This window comes from Cyprinus carpio, chromosome B23 (assembly GCF_018340385.1).
Source record: "Cyprinus carpio isolate SPL01 chromosome B23, ASM1834038v1, whole genome shotgun sequence".
NCBI classification, from domain to species: Eukaryota; Metazoa; Chordata; class Actinopteri; order Cypriniformes; family Cyprinidae; genus Cyprinus; species Cyprinus carpio.
The window spans coordinates 7,099,237-7,112,016 of record NC_056619.1 but is presented as its reverse complement, the minus strand read 5'-3'; the positions used below and the strand labels follow the sequence as shown (position 1 = coordinate 7,112,016).

General features: G+C 38.7%; 1 protein-coding gene across 5 annotated transcripts in view; it reads right to left on the bottom strand.

The window, feature by feature from the left end:
* Positions 1 to 7,124: 7,124 nt before the first annotated feature.
* Positions 7,125 to 12,780, bottom strand: part of LOC109057838 (neuron navigator 1-like) — a 106,683-nt gene continuing 101,027 nt past the window's right edge. For all 5 annotated transcript variants that reach the window (XM_042750748.1, XM_042750749.1, XM_042750750.1 and 2 more), the window contains 7 exons: positions 12,364 to 12,599; positions 12,117 to 12,271; positions 11,476 to 11,547; positions 11,135 to 11,331; positions 10,857 to 10,975; positions 9,826 to 10,035; positions 7,125 to 9,404 (listed from right to left, as the gene is read on the bottom strand). In XM_042750748.1, the coding sequence (XP_042606682.1) occupies positions 9,321 to 9,404; positions 9,826 to 10,035; positions 10,857 to 10,975; positions 11,135 to 11,331; positions 11,476 to 11,547; positions 12,117 to 12,271; positions 12,364 to 12,599 (1,073 nt within the window). In that variant the 3' untranslated portion in view covers positions 7,125 to 9,320. The remainder of the gene's footprint in view (positions 9,405 to 9,825; positions 10,036 to 10,856; positions 10,976 to 11,134; positions 11,332 to 11,475; positions 11,548 to 12,116; positions 12,272 to 12,363; positions 12,600 to 12,780) is intronic.

Here is a 12,780-nt window from a genome sequence, read left to right as displayed (position 1 = left end):
TAAACATGTTTTTTTCTGCTGTAAAGTTGGGCATTTTAACATGGGGAGTCTATGGGACTGACTCCCTTTTGCAGCCAGCCTCAAGCGGCCAGTCGATGAATTGCAGTTTTAGTCACTTCCTTGTTGGCTTCACGAGAGAGAGCGCGAGGTTGCCGCTCGGTCCAGACTGAAGCTTGTGTAATTCCTAGTTACCTTGGGTTGCCAATCCCATGGCAGAAACAGAGAAGCAAAATAGAGAAAACATTGCGTATCCTGCTGTTCAAAAAAAACAAACAAAAAAAAAAAAAGGCAAAGAATGGCCATTTGATCAGATATAACTGAAATACAAGATTATGAGATGCATTATGTGAATGCTTGGCTGAAGAGATGTGTTTTTAATCTAGATTTAAACGGAGAGTGTCTGAACCCCAAATGCTATCAGGAAGACTATTCCTGAGTTTGAGAGCCAAATGTAAAAAAGCTCTACCTCCTTTAGTGGACTTTGCTCTTCTAGGTACTACCAGAAGAAAAGAGTTTTGCGACCTTAGGGATTGTAGCATGATAGAAGACTAGTACTAGAAGAAGTACTTACTTAGGGCCTTATAAGTAAGTAGTAATATTTTGTAACTGATACAGAACTTAATAGGTAGCCAGTGTAGAGATTGAAAAATTGGGGTGATATGATCATATTTTCTTGAAATAAATTAATGATTAATGAAATAATTATGACTTATGTAGATACTTCATTTTAGGTTCAAAGGACACTTTTATAATGAATAATAACATACATAGGCAACTTGATCTAGTTACTTTGTGGCAGTTAACTTGAGAGATAAGTGAGAGATTCTAGTGTTCAGTTTAGCTGAAAACTGCAGTGAAATGTATGTGTATGTATGTTTTTAGAGGTTTGCCAAACTGTAGAAGTATGTTTTCCCATTGAGCCTAAGTGCCACACAGTTAATTACATAACGGAATAAAAGAGAAAAACAACAACAACAACAACAAACAGGGTATTTAAAGCTGAGGACTAAACAGCTGTTTCAATTCAGTCTCAGAGAAACATTGTGAGCTAATTAGTCATTGTTTATTTTTCCTTCATTTATAGTAAGACATGGCCCCCTCTACTGGTCGGAAAGCATATAAACTTGCACAAAAGTGGCTGATGGTTTTGTAATACATCACTCACTAAATCATTTTGATAAAAAAGGAACTTTTAATATTTTATAACTTTTGCTGTGTTACAGTTTTTGCCTATTGCTTACACACGTTTTGTTAAATTTGGCTCATTGTGTCAAAACTCTACACAAGCAAATAAGACACAACACTGGGAAATAAACCATTCACATCTATGTCGAACTGAAACTCTGCTATCAAAACCTAACAATCCTTTGTCAAAATGTCACTCTGATGACAAAATGATACCCACTTGCATCATATGAATACACTTTCACATCAGCAGCAACACACTAGTCTACTTTATATAAAAAACTCCAGTCTTTTGTTTTCAGTTTTTGTTTGTTTTTCAGTTCCACAGAGGGCATGTTTTCACAACAACCAAAAAAAATGAAATACTGATTTCAAAATCACATTAGTATGTTTTACAGTACAGTAAATTCAGTTAAATCAAAAATAAAACAAACTATACACTACTGTAAACACAGAAAAACACAATTGTGCGCAAGTGGGCTTCTGGATCCTGCCGTCTGTTGGGGTCTGGCCACAGGATCTCATCAACATCACAAGCAATGTCTTCTCTCACTAAGCATTGGGGAAAATATCCCCTTGTGTGTCGAATCCATCCCCGGATAAACCTCACCTCAGTTCATACGGGCAAAGGCATACGGGCATGTGGTTGGCGGTCATATACGCGCCATCTCCAAGCGGAAAAAAATTCCTCTATAGGATTTAGAAATGGCGAGTAAGGGGGCAAGTACAGAACTTCAAAGTGATCATGGTTGTTGAACCAGTTCTGGACCAGAGCAGCCCGATGGAAACTAACATTATCCCAGACAACAACAAACCTGGGCTGCTCTGGTCCATCTGGTCCAACTGCATCATGAAATGTGATGTGTTGCGCATTATAGGGACCCAGTTTGGCATGATGGTGCAGTAGGCCTCAAAGACTTATGGCAGCACACAATGTGATATTTCCCCCGTGCTGCCCCGGGACATGCAAAATTGCCCTTTGGCCAATTATACTACGTCCCCGTCATCTGTTTTTGCTAAGGTTGAATCCAGCCTCTTCAATGTAAATACATTCATGTGGCTGGGCAGCTCCATCCATGTCCAAGATTCTCTGTAACAAAAAAATACATATTGTGGATGGCTTTACTCAAAGTACACACTTACACTACTACATATACAGAACCAACCCACGCCACCACAAAGGTACCTGTGTAGATTTCTGAATGTATCTATGTGGAACTAATCCAGTGGTACATATTCATCTGTTACTGGACTGCACCCATTCTTTATTGTAAATGTAAAGGACTGAAACGCTTACCTGTACCTATTCATGTCGAAGTTCTTTGACCCTGACACTGTTCCTCTCAAATGGGACCCTGTACAATTGCTTCATGGTCATGTTGTGCTTTACCAAGATGCGTCTGATAGTTGTAATGCTTACTCGATTTGTGTTGTTGAATACTTGCCTATCTGCAAGTATTTGTTGCTGTAGCTGGTGGAGACGGATTGCATTGTTTGCTCTGACTAGGTTCACTATGGCAAGTTCCTGCTGTTGGGTGAACAGGCCTTGGCGTCCACCCCCAGTAGGTCTTCTAGTCATTCTGTAGAAAAATGCAACCACAAATTGTTCTTGTTTGCTTCTTTTTTACAGTACTGTGTATACTGAACTTTACTGTATTTACCATACACAGTACTGAAACATCTCAACACGTTATCACGGTATGTTTCACAAAACTACCACTTTTGTTGGAAAAGGAGTATTAGCCACCCTGGAATACAATACATGTAATACAGTAACGTGATATGGTACAGTACTGTAAATACTCTAGATACAGTCTGAGTAGAGTAGAGAGTTGAAGACATACCTGTTTTCCAGTCGGAATATCGTTATTATGGATGAAACTGTGAAATGACTTAGATTAGGATGGACTCTCTGCCCAGCTTCCCTCATAGTCAGGCCATGGTTTATGACATTGTCCACCAAAGTTGCTCTTATGTCATCAGAAATAATGGTCCTTGCGTGGCCTCTTCGACCACGTCCTCCTCTCTCTCTCTCTCTCTCTCTCTCTCTCTGTCTGTCTGTCTGTCTTGAGTCTTCCTCTTCCTCTTCCTCTTCCTCTGCCTCTAGCTCTCCCTGCCTCCATGCTTGCAAAGTTCTCAAAATGGCTTAACTGAGACCTTTTTGTAGCTGGCTGATTGGTGTTCAGTTTTGTAAGTAAGTGTTTTCAGGTGTGTGTCAACGTCTTTTCAATTAACCAATGTGAGTTGTATTTTGAATAGATGTGTTTTCCCAATGGTACCTTGAGATTTAATTTTTGAACTAAGTGTCTTATGTATGAAATAGTGTGTAGTGTCTAGGAGCAAGTGTGTTGCAGAATTGCAACTAAAGTGCAAAGCAGTGCTTAAGATATGGTTACACTTTGTTTAAGGTATAGTAACAACAACTTCAAGTTATGTTACTTTGGTTAAGCATGTGTCTATAGTGTTCAAGCAACGGGCAAAAACTGTATTGAAACTTTGTAGATGAGCCTGTAGGCCAACTTCCCTCATGGTCAGTCCATGCAGAAGAATATGGTCAAAGTGTGCTTTGTATTTCATCAGGAACAAATTACCTTTGACCTCATCCTCTTCATTTTTATTTCCCCTTCCTATTCCTCTTTGATTCCCATTAGCAGGATTCATTTTGACTGCTGTGTCATTAGTTTTGCTACTGAATGTTCACACATGGATAAATGTGTGCAGTTTGAGTTCATTTTTTGATGTTTGATTAATTATATTGTGTGTTTGTGTTTTCTGAGTGTGAACATGCTTAAACCTGTGAAAAATGATGTTGTTTTTGTGTAGAGTTTTGCAGAAAACATTGAGCAAATTGGAGCGTGTGTGCAAACAGGTGAAATGTGTTAAAAGTTTTGAGAAATATGTCTTTGTTTCGAGAACTGTATGAATGGTTTGGAAAACTGGACCAAATGTATCAGTAATAGTGTGTTAGCAATCGAGAAAAACTGTAATTCTTAATGTCTTTTTTTTTTTTTTGGCGCCCCCTTTAATCTAAAATTGCAAATGCAATGTGCGGTCCATACTGCAGTTCCAAAATTCAGGCAGTAGAGGAAAACAAACCTAAAAAAAAAAAATCCCAGTAATAATTCCCAAATAGCATTTTTTTAACTTTAATAAATGCACAAATCCAGTGTAGGGATGGCACAAGTTTATTGGAAACGTGAGTGAATATTTGATGGAAGAAATTCTCTCAGATCAGCACATGCCTTTACAACCCCTTTCCAGCAGACAGTTTGCAAAAAATAAAAACAATAACAAAAGGTGTCTCATCATAGGGCCGGATCTTTTCATATTTTACTGTGATTGTGGTCGCAGATGAGTTTACTATTTACAATGTTTACAGTTGCAATGTTCTATACAAAATAGAAAGATTTCTTAAAGAAAGCAAGGAAAAAAAGGAGAAAGAAGAAGAGAAAGAAAAACATAGTATTTGTTTAAAATCCCAGTGGGACAGGTAGGTCCAATGTGTTTTTCCATTAAAACATTAAACATTAAAACATTTTCAAACCTGCACATTAGCTTATCACATATACCATTGTTTTCTGTCATTGGTACTAACAACTCGGCTCTACAATGTTATTCCAACGCTGCATAGTGACAAATCAATCTGTTTTGATTAAACAATATTGAACCGGTTTCATCTAAAACAAGTGAAAAAAAAAAAAAAAAAAAGTTTATTTATAAGAATTATTATTGTGCCTGTTTGAACATTCAGCGTTGTTAGTCGTAAAACAATAAAAATAATGAATAAATTAATCAAAACTTAGATAGACACTCCATTTTAGGTTGTCCAAACTTTATCAGTTCATATGCAAGACAGCAGATATGATAAAGCGCACTATAATATGATGGCAAATATATCTGTGAGATGAGAAGAGACGGTGGGAAATGGCTTTAGTTTGTGCTAGCTAAAGCTGCCTCAAATTTCCAGGACATCTGGAAACGAGACTACCGGCGAGCTCAAATCTCAAAGTTATTTTATAAGCTAGTATAAAAAAGGATAACACGTTCGCTCGCATTCTTATCCTACTCAGCAAACAATCCCTTGCAAAACATAATAGTTTAGGTATTGCAATGTCCAACGAGTTGGCTTATATTAGGCACATTTTCATGACAAACACCAGGGAATCTTCCCCAAAGCCCCAAACTATCCTTAAGCAATTAAGGGAAGTTTATGATCATACGATGAGCTGTTAAGACAGATTTTGAGGTACTTGTGTGATTTGAAGCACCACTGCCACTTATTTTTTTACTGTTTTTTTTATGGGTTGTTATGGCCAACTCAATCGTAAAAGCCATTCAATACCTTGTACGATCCGGAAGAGAATATAGAGGACACTTCTATAGTGAATAACGTACATAGGCAACATGATCTAGTTACTTTGTGGCAGTTACTTTGTAACTTGCCTCTACAGGAAAGGCGATAAGTGAGAGATGACTGCGATCCTTGCTGTAATGTATATCTAACCAGACACATTCAGTTTATACAGTAGTTGTTATATTTTATCCTTGCTCTGTTTGTTCTACCATAGATCTTTTTGTTTGCTTTTTTTTTGCCTTTTTTTTGTTTTGAAAATCTATTTACAAATGTCAGAATCAGATCTTTTAGTATTAAAAAAACAACAAAAAAAAACAAACAAACAAAAAAAAACGGAGAAAAAAAGACCTTTAAAAAATGCTCCTCTGGTTATTAATTTGGAGAGCTACGTCTGACAGTAACAGGACACGTAAACATGAGCACAAGAGTCAGCAAGCATCATCAAGAGCACTAGGTGTGTTGGCAAACTGAAGTTTTGATCCAATTTACATTCTCAGATTACGTTTCATCTGACATTGCTATAGCGCTAGTACTAACCGGTTAGTACATGTACAAAAGAAATTCAGTTTCAATTTGGTAATTTATGAAAAAGATCACTTTGCTCTTGTAGACTGGTTGCCAACACATCCTTTGGCGTCTCATGATAAGGTGCCTTTTTTAGCTAAAATTTTCCTCAGTTAAAGCTTTCATGCACATACAATTCTGGAGCACCTGTAATCAGCCAATAGCAAACATATTAATGAGTTACAATCCACCATTGATATTTTTAGGGTGTGTTGAATTGCAAGATATTCTGTCATCATTACAATTGTCACTGGAATGATTTTAGAGTTTGTAAAAGACCCTGATATGGGGTCATCCTGTGACTTAAAATGACCAGAAATAATAACAATGAAAAACAATTACGTATTTCCAAAACTGGCTACATTGTTACAGAAGACCAAAGGACATAAGTGTGTGTAAAACCATGAGCTAACACTGATGTGATTTAGCTTTGAAACTCTAGACATAACAAAGGCCAAACATAAATTGCTAAACCTCCTCTAGACATAACAAATTGTTTAAACCATTTTGGCTTTGTTCACACTGCAAACAATCCTGATTTGTTTCCAAAATCAATCTTATTTTGCAGGAGCTCAAATTGGCTTCATTTGTTCAGGCAGTGGAGCCAATATCCAGCATATTTACAGCCCTGTTTCCACCTTGTGTTAATATGCATTTCTGGTGATCCAATCACAAGTGTTAGGCACTAAATGCAGGTGTAAACATGGTCTAAAACTGTAATTGGATCACTGAAACCACATACGAGGTTGTCAAAAATGCATGTGACCACATCACATTAATACAGCCTGTCCTCCAACTAATACGCTCGTATAGGTCGTTTGTCCAAATCCCTGAAATACGACCCATCAGAGCGTATACTACAATTGCGCCCCTATCGGCAAAAGGTCGTTTTCATATTAATGTTTTGTACTCTTTTATTTGCACTTTGATTTGCATTTCGTGTAGCTCAGTTGGTAGATTATTGCGTTATACCTTGATATGCAATCATGCTATCATGGGTTCGAACCCAGAGAACGGACGTGCACGTAAAATGTATATGCTCAATAAATCATAATTTAGCATGATTTCTGTGAGGGTTAGGTTTAGGGGGTGGGGTTAGGTGTGGTCATTCGAACGAATAAGCCACCTAGTAAAATATGTACGAATTAATGTGAGATCGTTGTAAAAAGTCCATACATTGCATTTAAATAAACGTGCGTTTTGATTGGTAATGACGTTATATGTCATTTCATGACGACAGACGCAACGCGACTGTCATTATTTTTACGCCCGCTAGAGGCCGCTTAACTTTAAAATGTAAATATAGGTTGTAATAAGGTGCTTGCACAAACGACCTATATGGTCGTTTGTTGTTGGAGGACAGGCTCCATTAATAATATGAATCCTTATTTGTCCTGGATGTGCTCCGAAATGAAGTGAAGCATCACCTTCTTGCCACCTGCTCAACTAACACTTGATTGTTCTGGGACGTGTTGAGAGAAAGTGCACCAAAATAAGTAATTAAAACTTACTTGCAAAAGAGATGTTGAGTATCCCAAAATAAAAGGGGAGTTTCTCAACAAAACCCAAAAACAAGAGATCAAAAGAGATGCATTTGAAACATGTTAATACCAGGTGGGAACAGAGCCTACATTAGTTGCTACATCAGAACAAAGCCAGGTGAATTGGGTTTGGGGTGTCAGTGAGAACAAAGCCTTTGATTATCTTGATGACCTATGAGCACCTTTGGTACTGGATCTAAAGCTAAAAGTATACTTCCCTTGCCCATGTTCCACTCTGGCTCACACAGTCCATGTTAAGCAATTCTTGTCTGTGCACAACATCTGCGTGTAGCCCGTTTTTTTGTGTCTGCATGCCATGGACTTGTGCATGGACAACAGCAATTGCGCAAGAGATTTGAGTGCTTGAAGGCCCACTAGAACATGTTCACGGTCACAATGCTCAAGTTTATTTTGAAGGGCTTGAATGCTCAATGGTGTGTGAGATGGAGCAAAACATGGAAAATGAAGTATATCTGTACCTCAAGGTCAAAAGCACTGGACGCACATAAACGTTTACTGAAAGTAAGATGTTGCATACTGTTCCTATGCACCGGTAACAGCACCTTTGTTATAACTGACAGCAATTTATTCGCCTGAGGTCGCCCTCCAACTGTATCAGGCGGTGGATCACATGAACATCACTGCAGTCATTCCCAGCTTTACAGCATCTCCAAGTGCCACCTTAATCCAGCAACTTTTTTCAACAATATCAAGCGGCAGATCACATAAGCTTCATTATCTGTTCTCCTATTGGTAGACATTTGCATATAATTGAACTTCATCCATCGCCAACAGTCTCCCTCACTCATGTCGCCTCAAACTCTCACAACTTCTGGTGGTTTTGTTGCTGCAACTCTCCTTTGGAACGAACAACCTACGAATCTTGAACAGCCAGTCAGTGCTCTTGATTGAAAGCTACGAATCAAAGTGCATCCTCTCAGAGATCTACAGTAGACATCTGTCTGATGTCTGCGTGTTTGATAGGAATGAATGCAACCTGGTTATGGGTATGTACTGCACCTTGAAACTGCATCACTATGCAAACTGTGAGGTAATATAGATTAATATTCTGATTGCTATGGAACTGACTTTATGATATATGGAGGGACATCATTTAAGGCTGAATTCTAAGCACCATCTTATACATTACATTTTGCATCCATGCGAGTTGGTCTAAATGTAACCGCACCTTTGTGTACAGGGTTCAGGTGACTTGATCTTGATGATGGAGTGTCGGTACTTTTGCAAACAAGAATAAATAGATGTTTGGTCCATATGGTCAGATATTACTCAAAGCAAAAGTAATATCAAACAACTGTGGAGCACATTTTGTTCCCAGTATGGTAGACAAGAACATTTCATCTTCACAATCGTCCAATCTTCACAATCCCCAGTTGCAAGTATTGCCATGCCACTTGCAGGTTAAATAAGCAAAGGAAGGACCGGTTAAGACAACAGTGCAAAAAAGATTCTCGCTCAGATCTGGCAGGATCAGTTCTTTTGTTTTTCTTTCAGACTTAAGAGTTTTGTCTGCCTTGACATGGATGTTCTCGAGAGTTTCTCTTCTTGACTCTCACAAGCCTTTCGAAGGAGACAAGAGGTGCAAATCAGCTGTACAGAACAGTGTTTTGTAACAGCACTAGCCATTAGTAAGCTCTCGAGTCTTTTAGCTCAGCCTAGAAAGTGGGGTTGCCAGAAATGTCCCGTTCAGGCGATTCGATGTAGTTGGCGGACTCCTGGAGTTTCAGCAGCATCGCCATCTGAATGAGGGACAGAACAAGGTGAGCGTGATTTAACCAAGTACAACATGTTCCTGGATCAACATCCTTGTTTATCCTGGAACAACATTCCAATCAACCAATCAGGATTAAGAAATTACTTTTCAGGAAATGGCCATTTTAGGTTTACAATCAGGGTTAGGTGCTTCTACACCCTTGTTAATCAGCTATCATTTTCCTCTGATATTAGGAATAAATTATGGGTAAGGTTAGGTTTAGGGGTAGGGATTGGGTTAAGTCTGTATTTTTGGACAGTAATGTTAATCCAGGATCAACAAAAGATGTTGATCCAGGAACATGTCTTACTTGGCAAAATCACAGCGACCATAGAAGAAGGACAGCTTATCACAACACATGCAGATTTGTTCACAAAGGTTCTGGTGTAGTTGTACAAAATACTCACCAGTGGATCGGACTCCATTGTGGACAGAGATGTGTCCTTGTTGGACGTGTCCCTGTCATCACTGGGCTGCTGTGTTGGAGCAGAATTGGGGCCAGTGGTTGGCGGAGGGAGGTGAAAGAGTTTGGCCTGGTCCTGTTGAGCTGAAGGCCAGGGCAGCGTATCCCTCACCCACTCCACTGGATCCTCCCATGCTGATTTCTGACCATGGACCTGAAATATACCCATGCAGAGATTGAGGTTCAAGGCTCCACTGCACTTAGAGAAGATACAATATGTATCATATGATCCAATAAAAAGCAACTCTTTTAGTAACAGATGAACTCTGCTCTAAAACCTAGTGAGTTGCCTCATTTTGGCCTAGGTGTAAAAGCCACGACATACCAAGCGGACTTCAAAGAACTAATGCCAATTAAAGTAAACTTTTTGTCAATTCGCATCAGCGGTGTCTGGACCAAAATGCTATGCTTCAACACACAGCATAGACTACACCTGCATGTAAGGAGTTAACTGTCTATATCAGCACCTATTCATCATTCAAAAGGAGAAACCGAAACAAAGATATACACAGACATACGAAATGTAAACAAAGCAGAGCTTGCTTATCATTTTGAATATCAGTTTTGTTGATAACTTTCATCATTTTAAGCAGTTCACGTTGTTATAAAAATATTCACATATTGGAATGCTCAGGTAAAATACTGTAACATTACAGTACAATACAGCCATTTTGACTGACTTCCTAGCTTTCATCTCGTTTGCTTTAGTTCTTGTGCATTAACTTTTTCGTTAAAGTGAACATCCAATCAGAGTTCTCAAACTCACTGATGGCCATGGTGCTGATTCAACATTCAATTTCAAGTTTCAACCATCTTACTGCATAATCTAGCTCCTAAACACCTACAGTTTCTAGTGATCCAGAAGAGCTTGAAGTGTTTAGTTAGTGTTGGAGCTGAACTCTGCTCTATGGTGGCCATCCATGAGCAGGGTTAGAAATCTCTGCTTCTGTAAACAGATGCCTATGAGCAGCTTACCTTCACACCATCCTTAGCTCCCTCCTGGAGATAAGGAATAATGGACTGGTTCCAGAGGTCGATAAACCAGGAGCGAAACTCTGCTAATGATACTGGGCAAGACAAGAAGAAGCAGGGACCTGCAAAGACAGGAGCCAAAACTTAAGTTGCTATAGGTTATAACCTAACCTTTGAAAGGTTGTTCTGATTCATTTGCTAATATAAATGGTTAAATGTGCTTTTTTTTTTTTCTGAAGAGCACCATGTAAAACAGACATTCAGAACATGTAAAGCTGTACCTATGAGGAAGTCAGAGGTGCTGTGTTTCTCCAGGAAGGTATGGAGATGGTACCAGAGTTTAGGCACCCAGTCCAGAACCCTCAGCACCTCAGTGCTGTGAACTGTGCTTTCATCCTCCGCCTCGATCAACTTCCTGTGCAAGTAACGCACTAGGAAACCATTTGCAGGCTCCACGTTGTTGGAGAAGGTGACCATCTTCAGACAAACAGAAAATTACAAATAGTTAGCATATTGATATGGGATTTCACTTTTTTTTTTTCTTTTTTTTTTCAGATTTTATGTTGTCTTGCTACAATCTACAAACTTGAATGAAACAGTGCTAAAGAAATAAGGAACTTACCTGAAGCTGAGATGCAGGCCATGATTGGATGACATCTTAACACATTGATTGGTGGTTCCAATGACGTAAGGACTGAAACAAATAACCAAGGTATAAAATATAATATCAAAGAAAAATACTTCCCAAGAAAACGTGATTTTGAAAAAAAAAAAAAACCCTGTCAAAGAGTGAATCTCACAAAGTTTGTCAAGAAATTCTTCCAGGTCATTTTTCTATATTTTGCAAAAATATAATTATTATTATTATTATTATTTTTTAATTTTTTTTTATCATTTAAGAATTAATGACAATGACAATTAAAGAAAATTAAGAAAATGACAATTAAAAATATTTTCCACCACATTTTCTTTTCTTTATTATTTTTAGTAAGTATTTATAAAGTTATGTTAGCATTTGTTATACTGCCTCTAATGTATGCAGGTTTTGATTTTAATATGATTTGTATTATGTACTGTTTCACATTACAGTAATGAGACTTTGGGCAGAAATTGTCTTAATTGCCACAAAAAAATAAAAATAAAATTAAATTAAAAATAAAATCTTAATCGTAAAATTGCTTAATTAAAATATGATTGTGACATTTTTTTAAGAGATACAACATACAATACAATATTGCCTCCTTAACATAGGAGCTTCCTCACCATTTGTGATATTTGCAGGTCAGTGCACTATTGACCAGGTCAGTGATGGAAGACGCGTCACTGATATCGTCCAAGATAATGACCAGTGGAATGTCCTCAGTGCCACAATCTCGGTCAATCTGATTGGCCAGATTAGACAGGTACAGCTGGAGGTCCTGAGGGAGAGAAGACCAAAGTGAGGCATTACAACTGCTGGTCACACCAAACCAGTCAGTGTTTCCTGGGAAGTGTGATTTCTAGGCTTCACCTTGCAGGTCTGTTGGTGCATGTTGAAGGTGGTGATAAGGCCAGGGCCGGGCTCACGGCCGCTCCTCTCCAGCAGGTACTCAGCCAGTCGGGTGGTGAGATAGGTCTTCCCCGTCCCACTGGGGCCCGACAGGACCAGCCGCCGGTGCTTCAGAAGCAGACTTATGTAGTGTTGCATCATGGGCTTGGGGACGAGCGTCTCAAAAACCAGACTGTCCACACACTTCTCCTTAAAACCTGGAATGGAACGAGATTAGTTGAACCAGAGGTCAGTGACAAGTGCTATGGAGAACTGCACGTTTTTCATATAGGAAGTCAGAGATTCTAACATTATAAGGCAAATGAAGCACAGCATCTGTTCTGATGCCAATTCAAACAGAATTTCACTCTTAGTGAGGACACCTCATGTTGTGCCCGT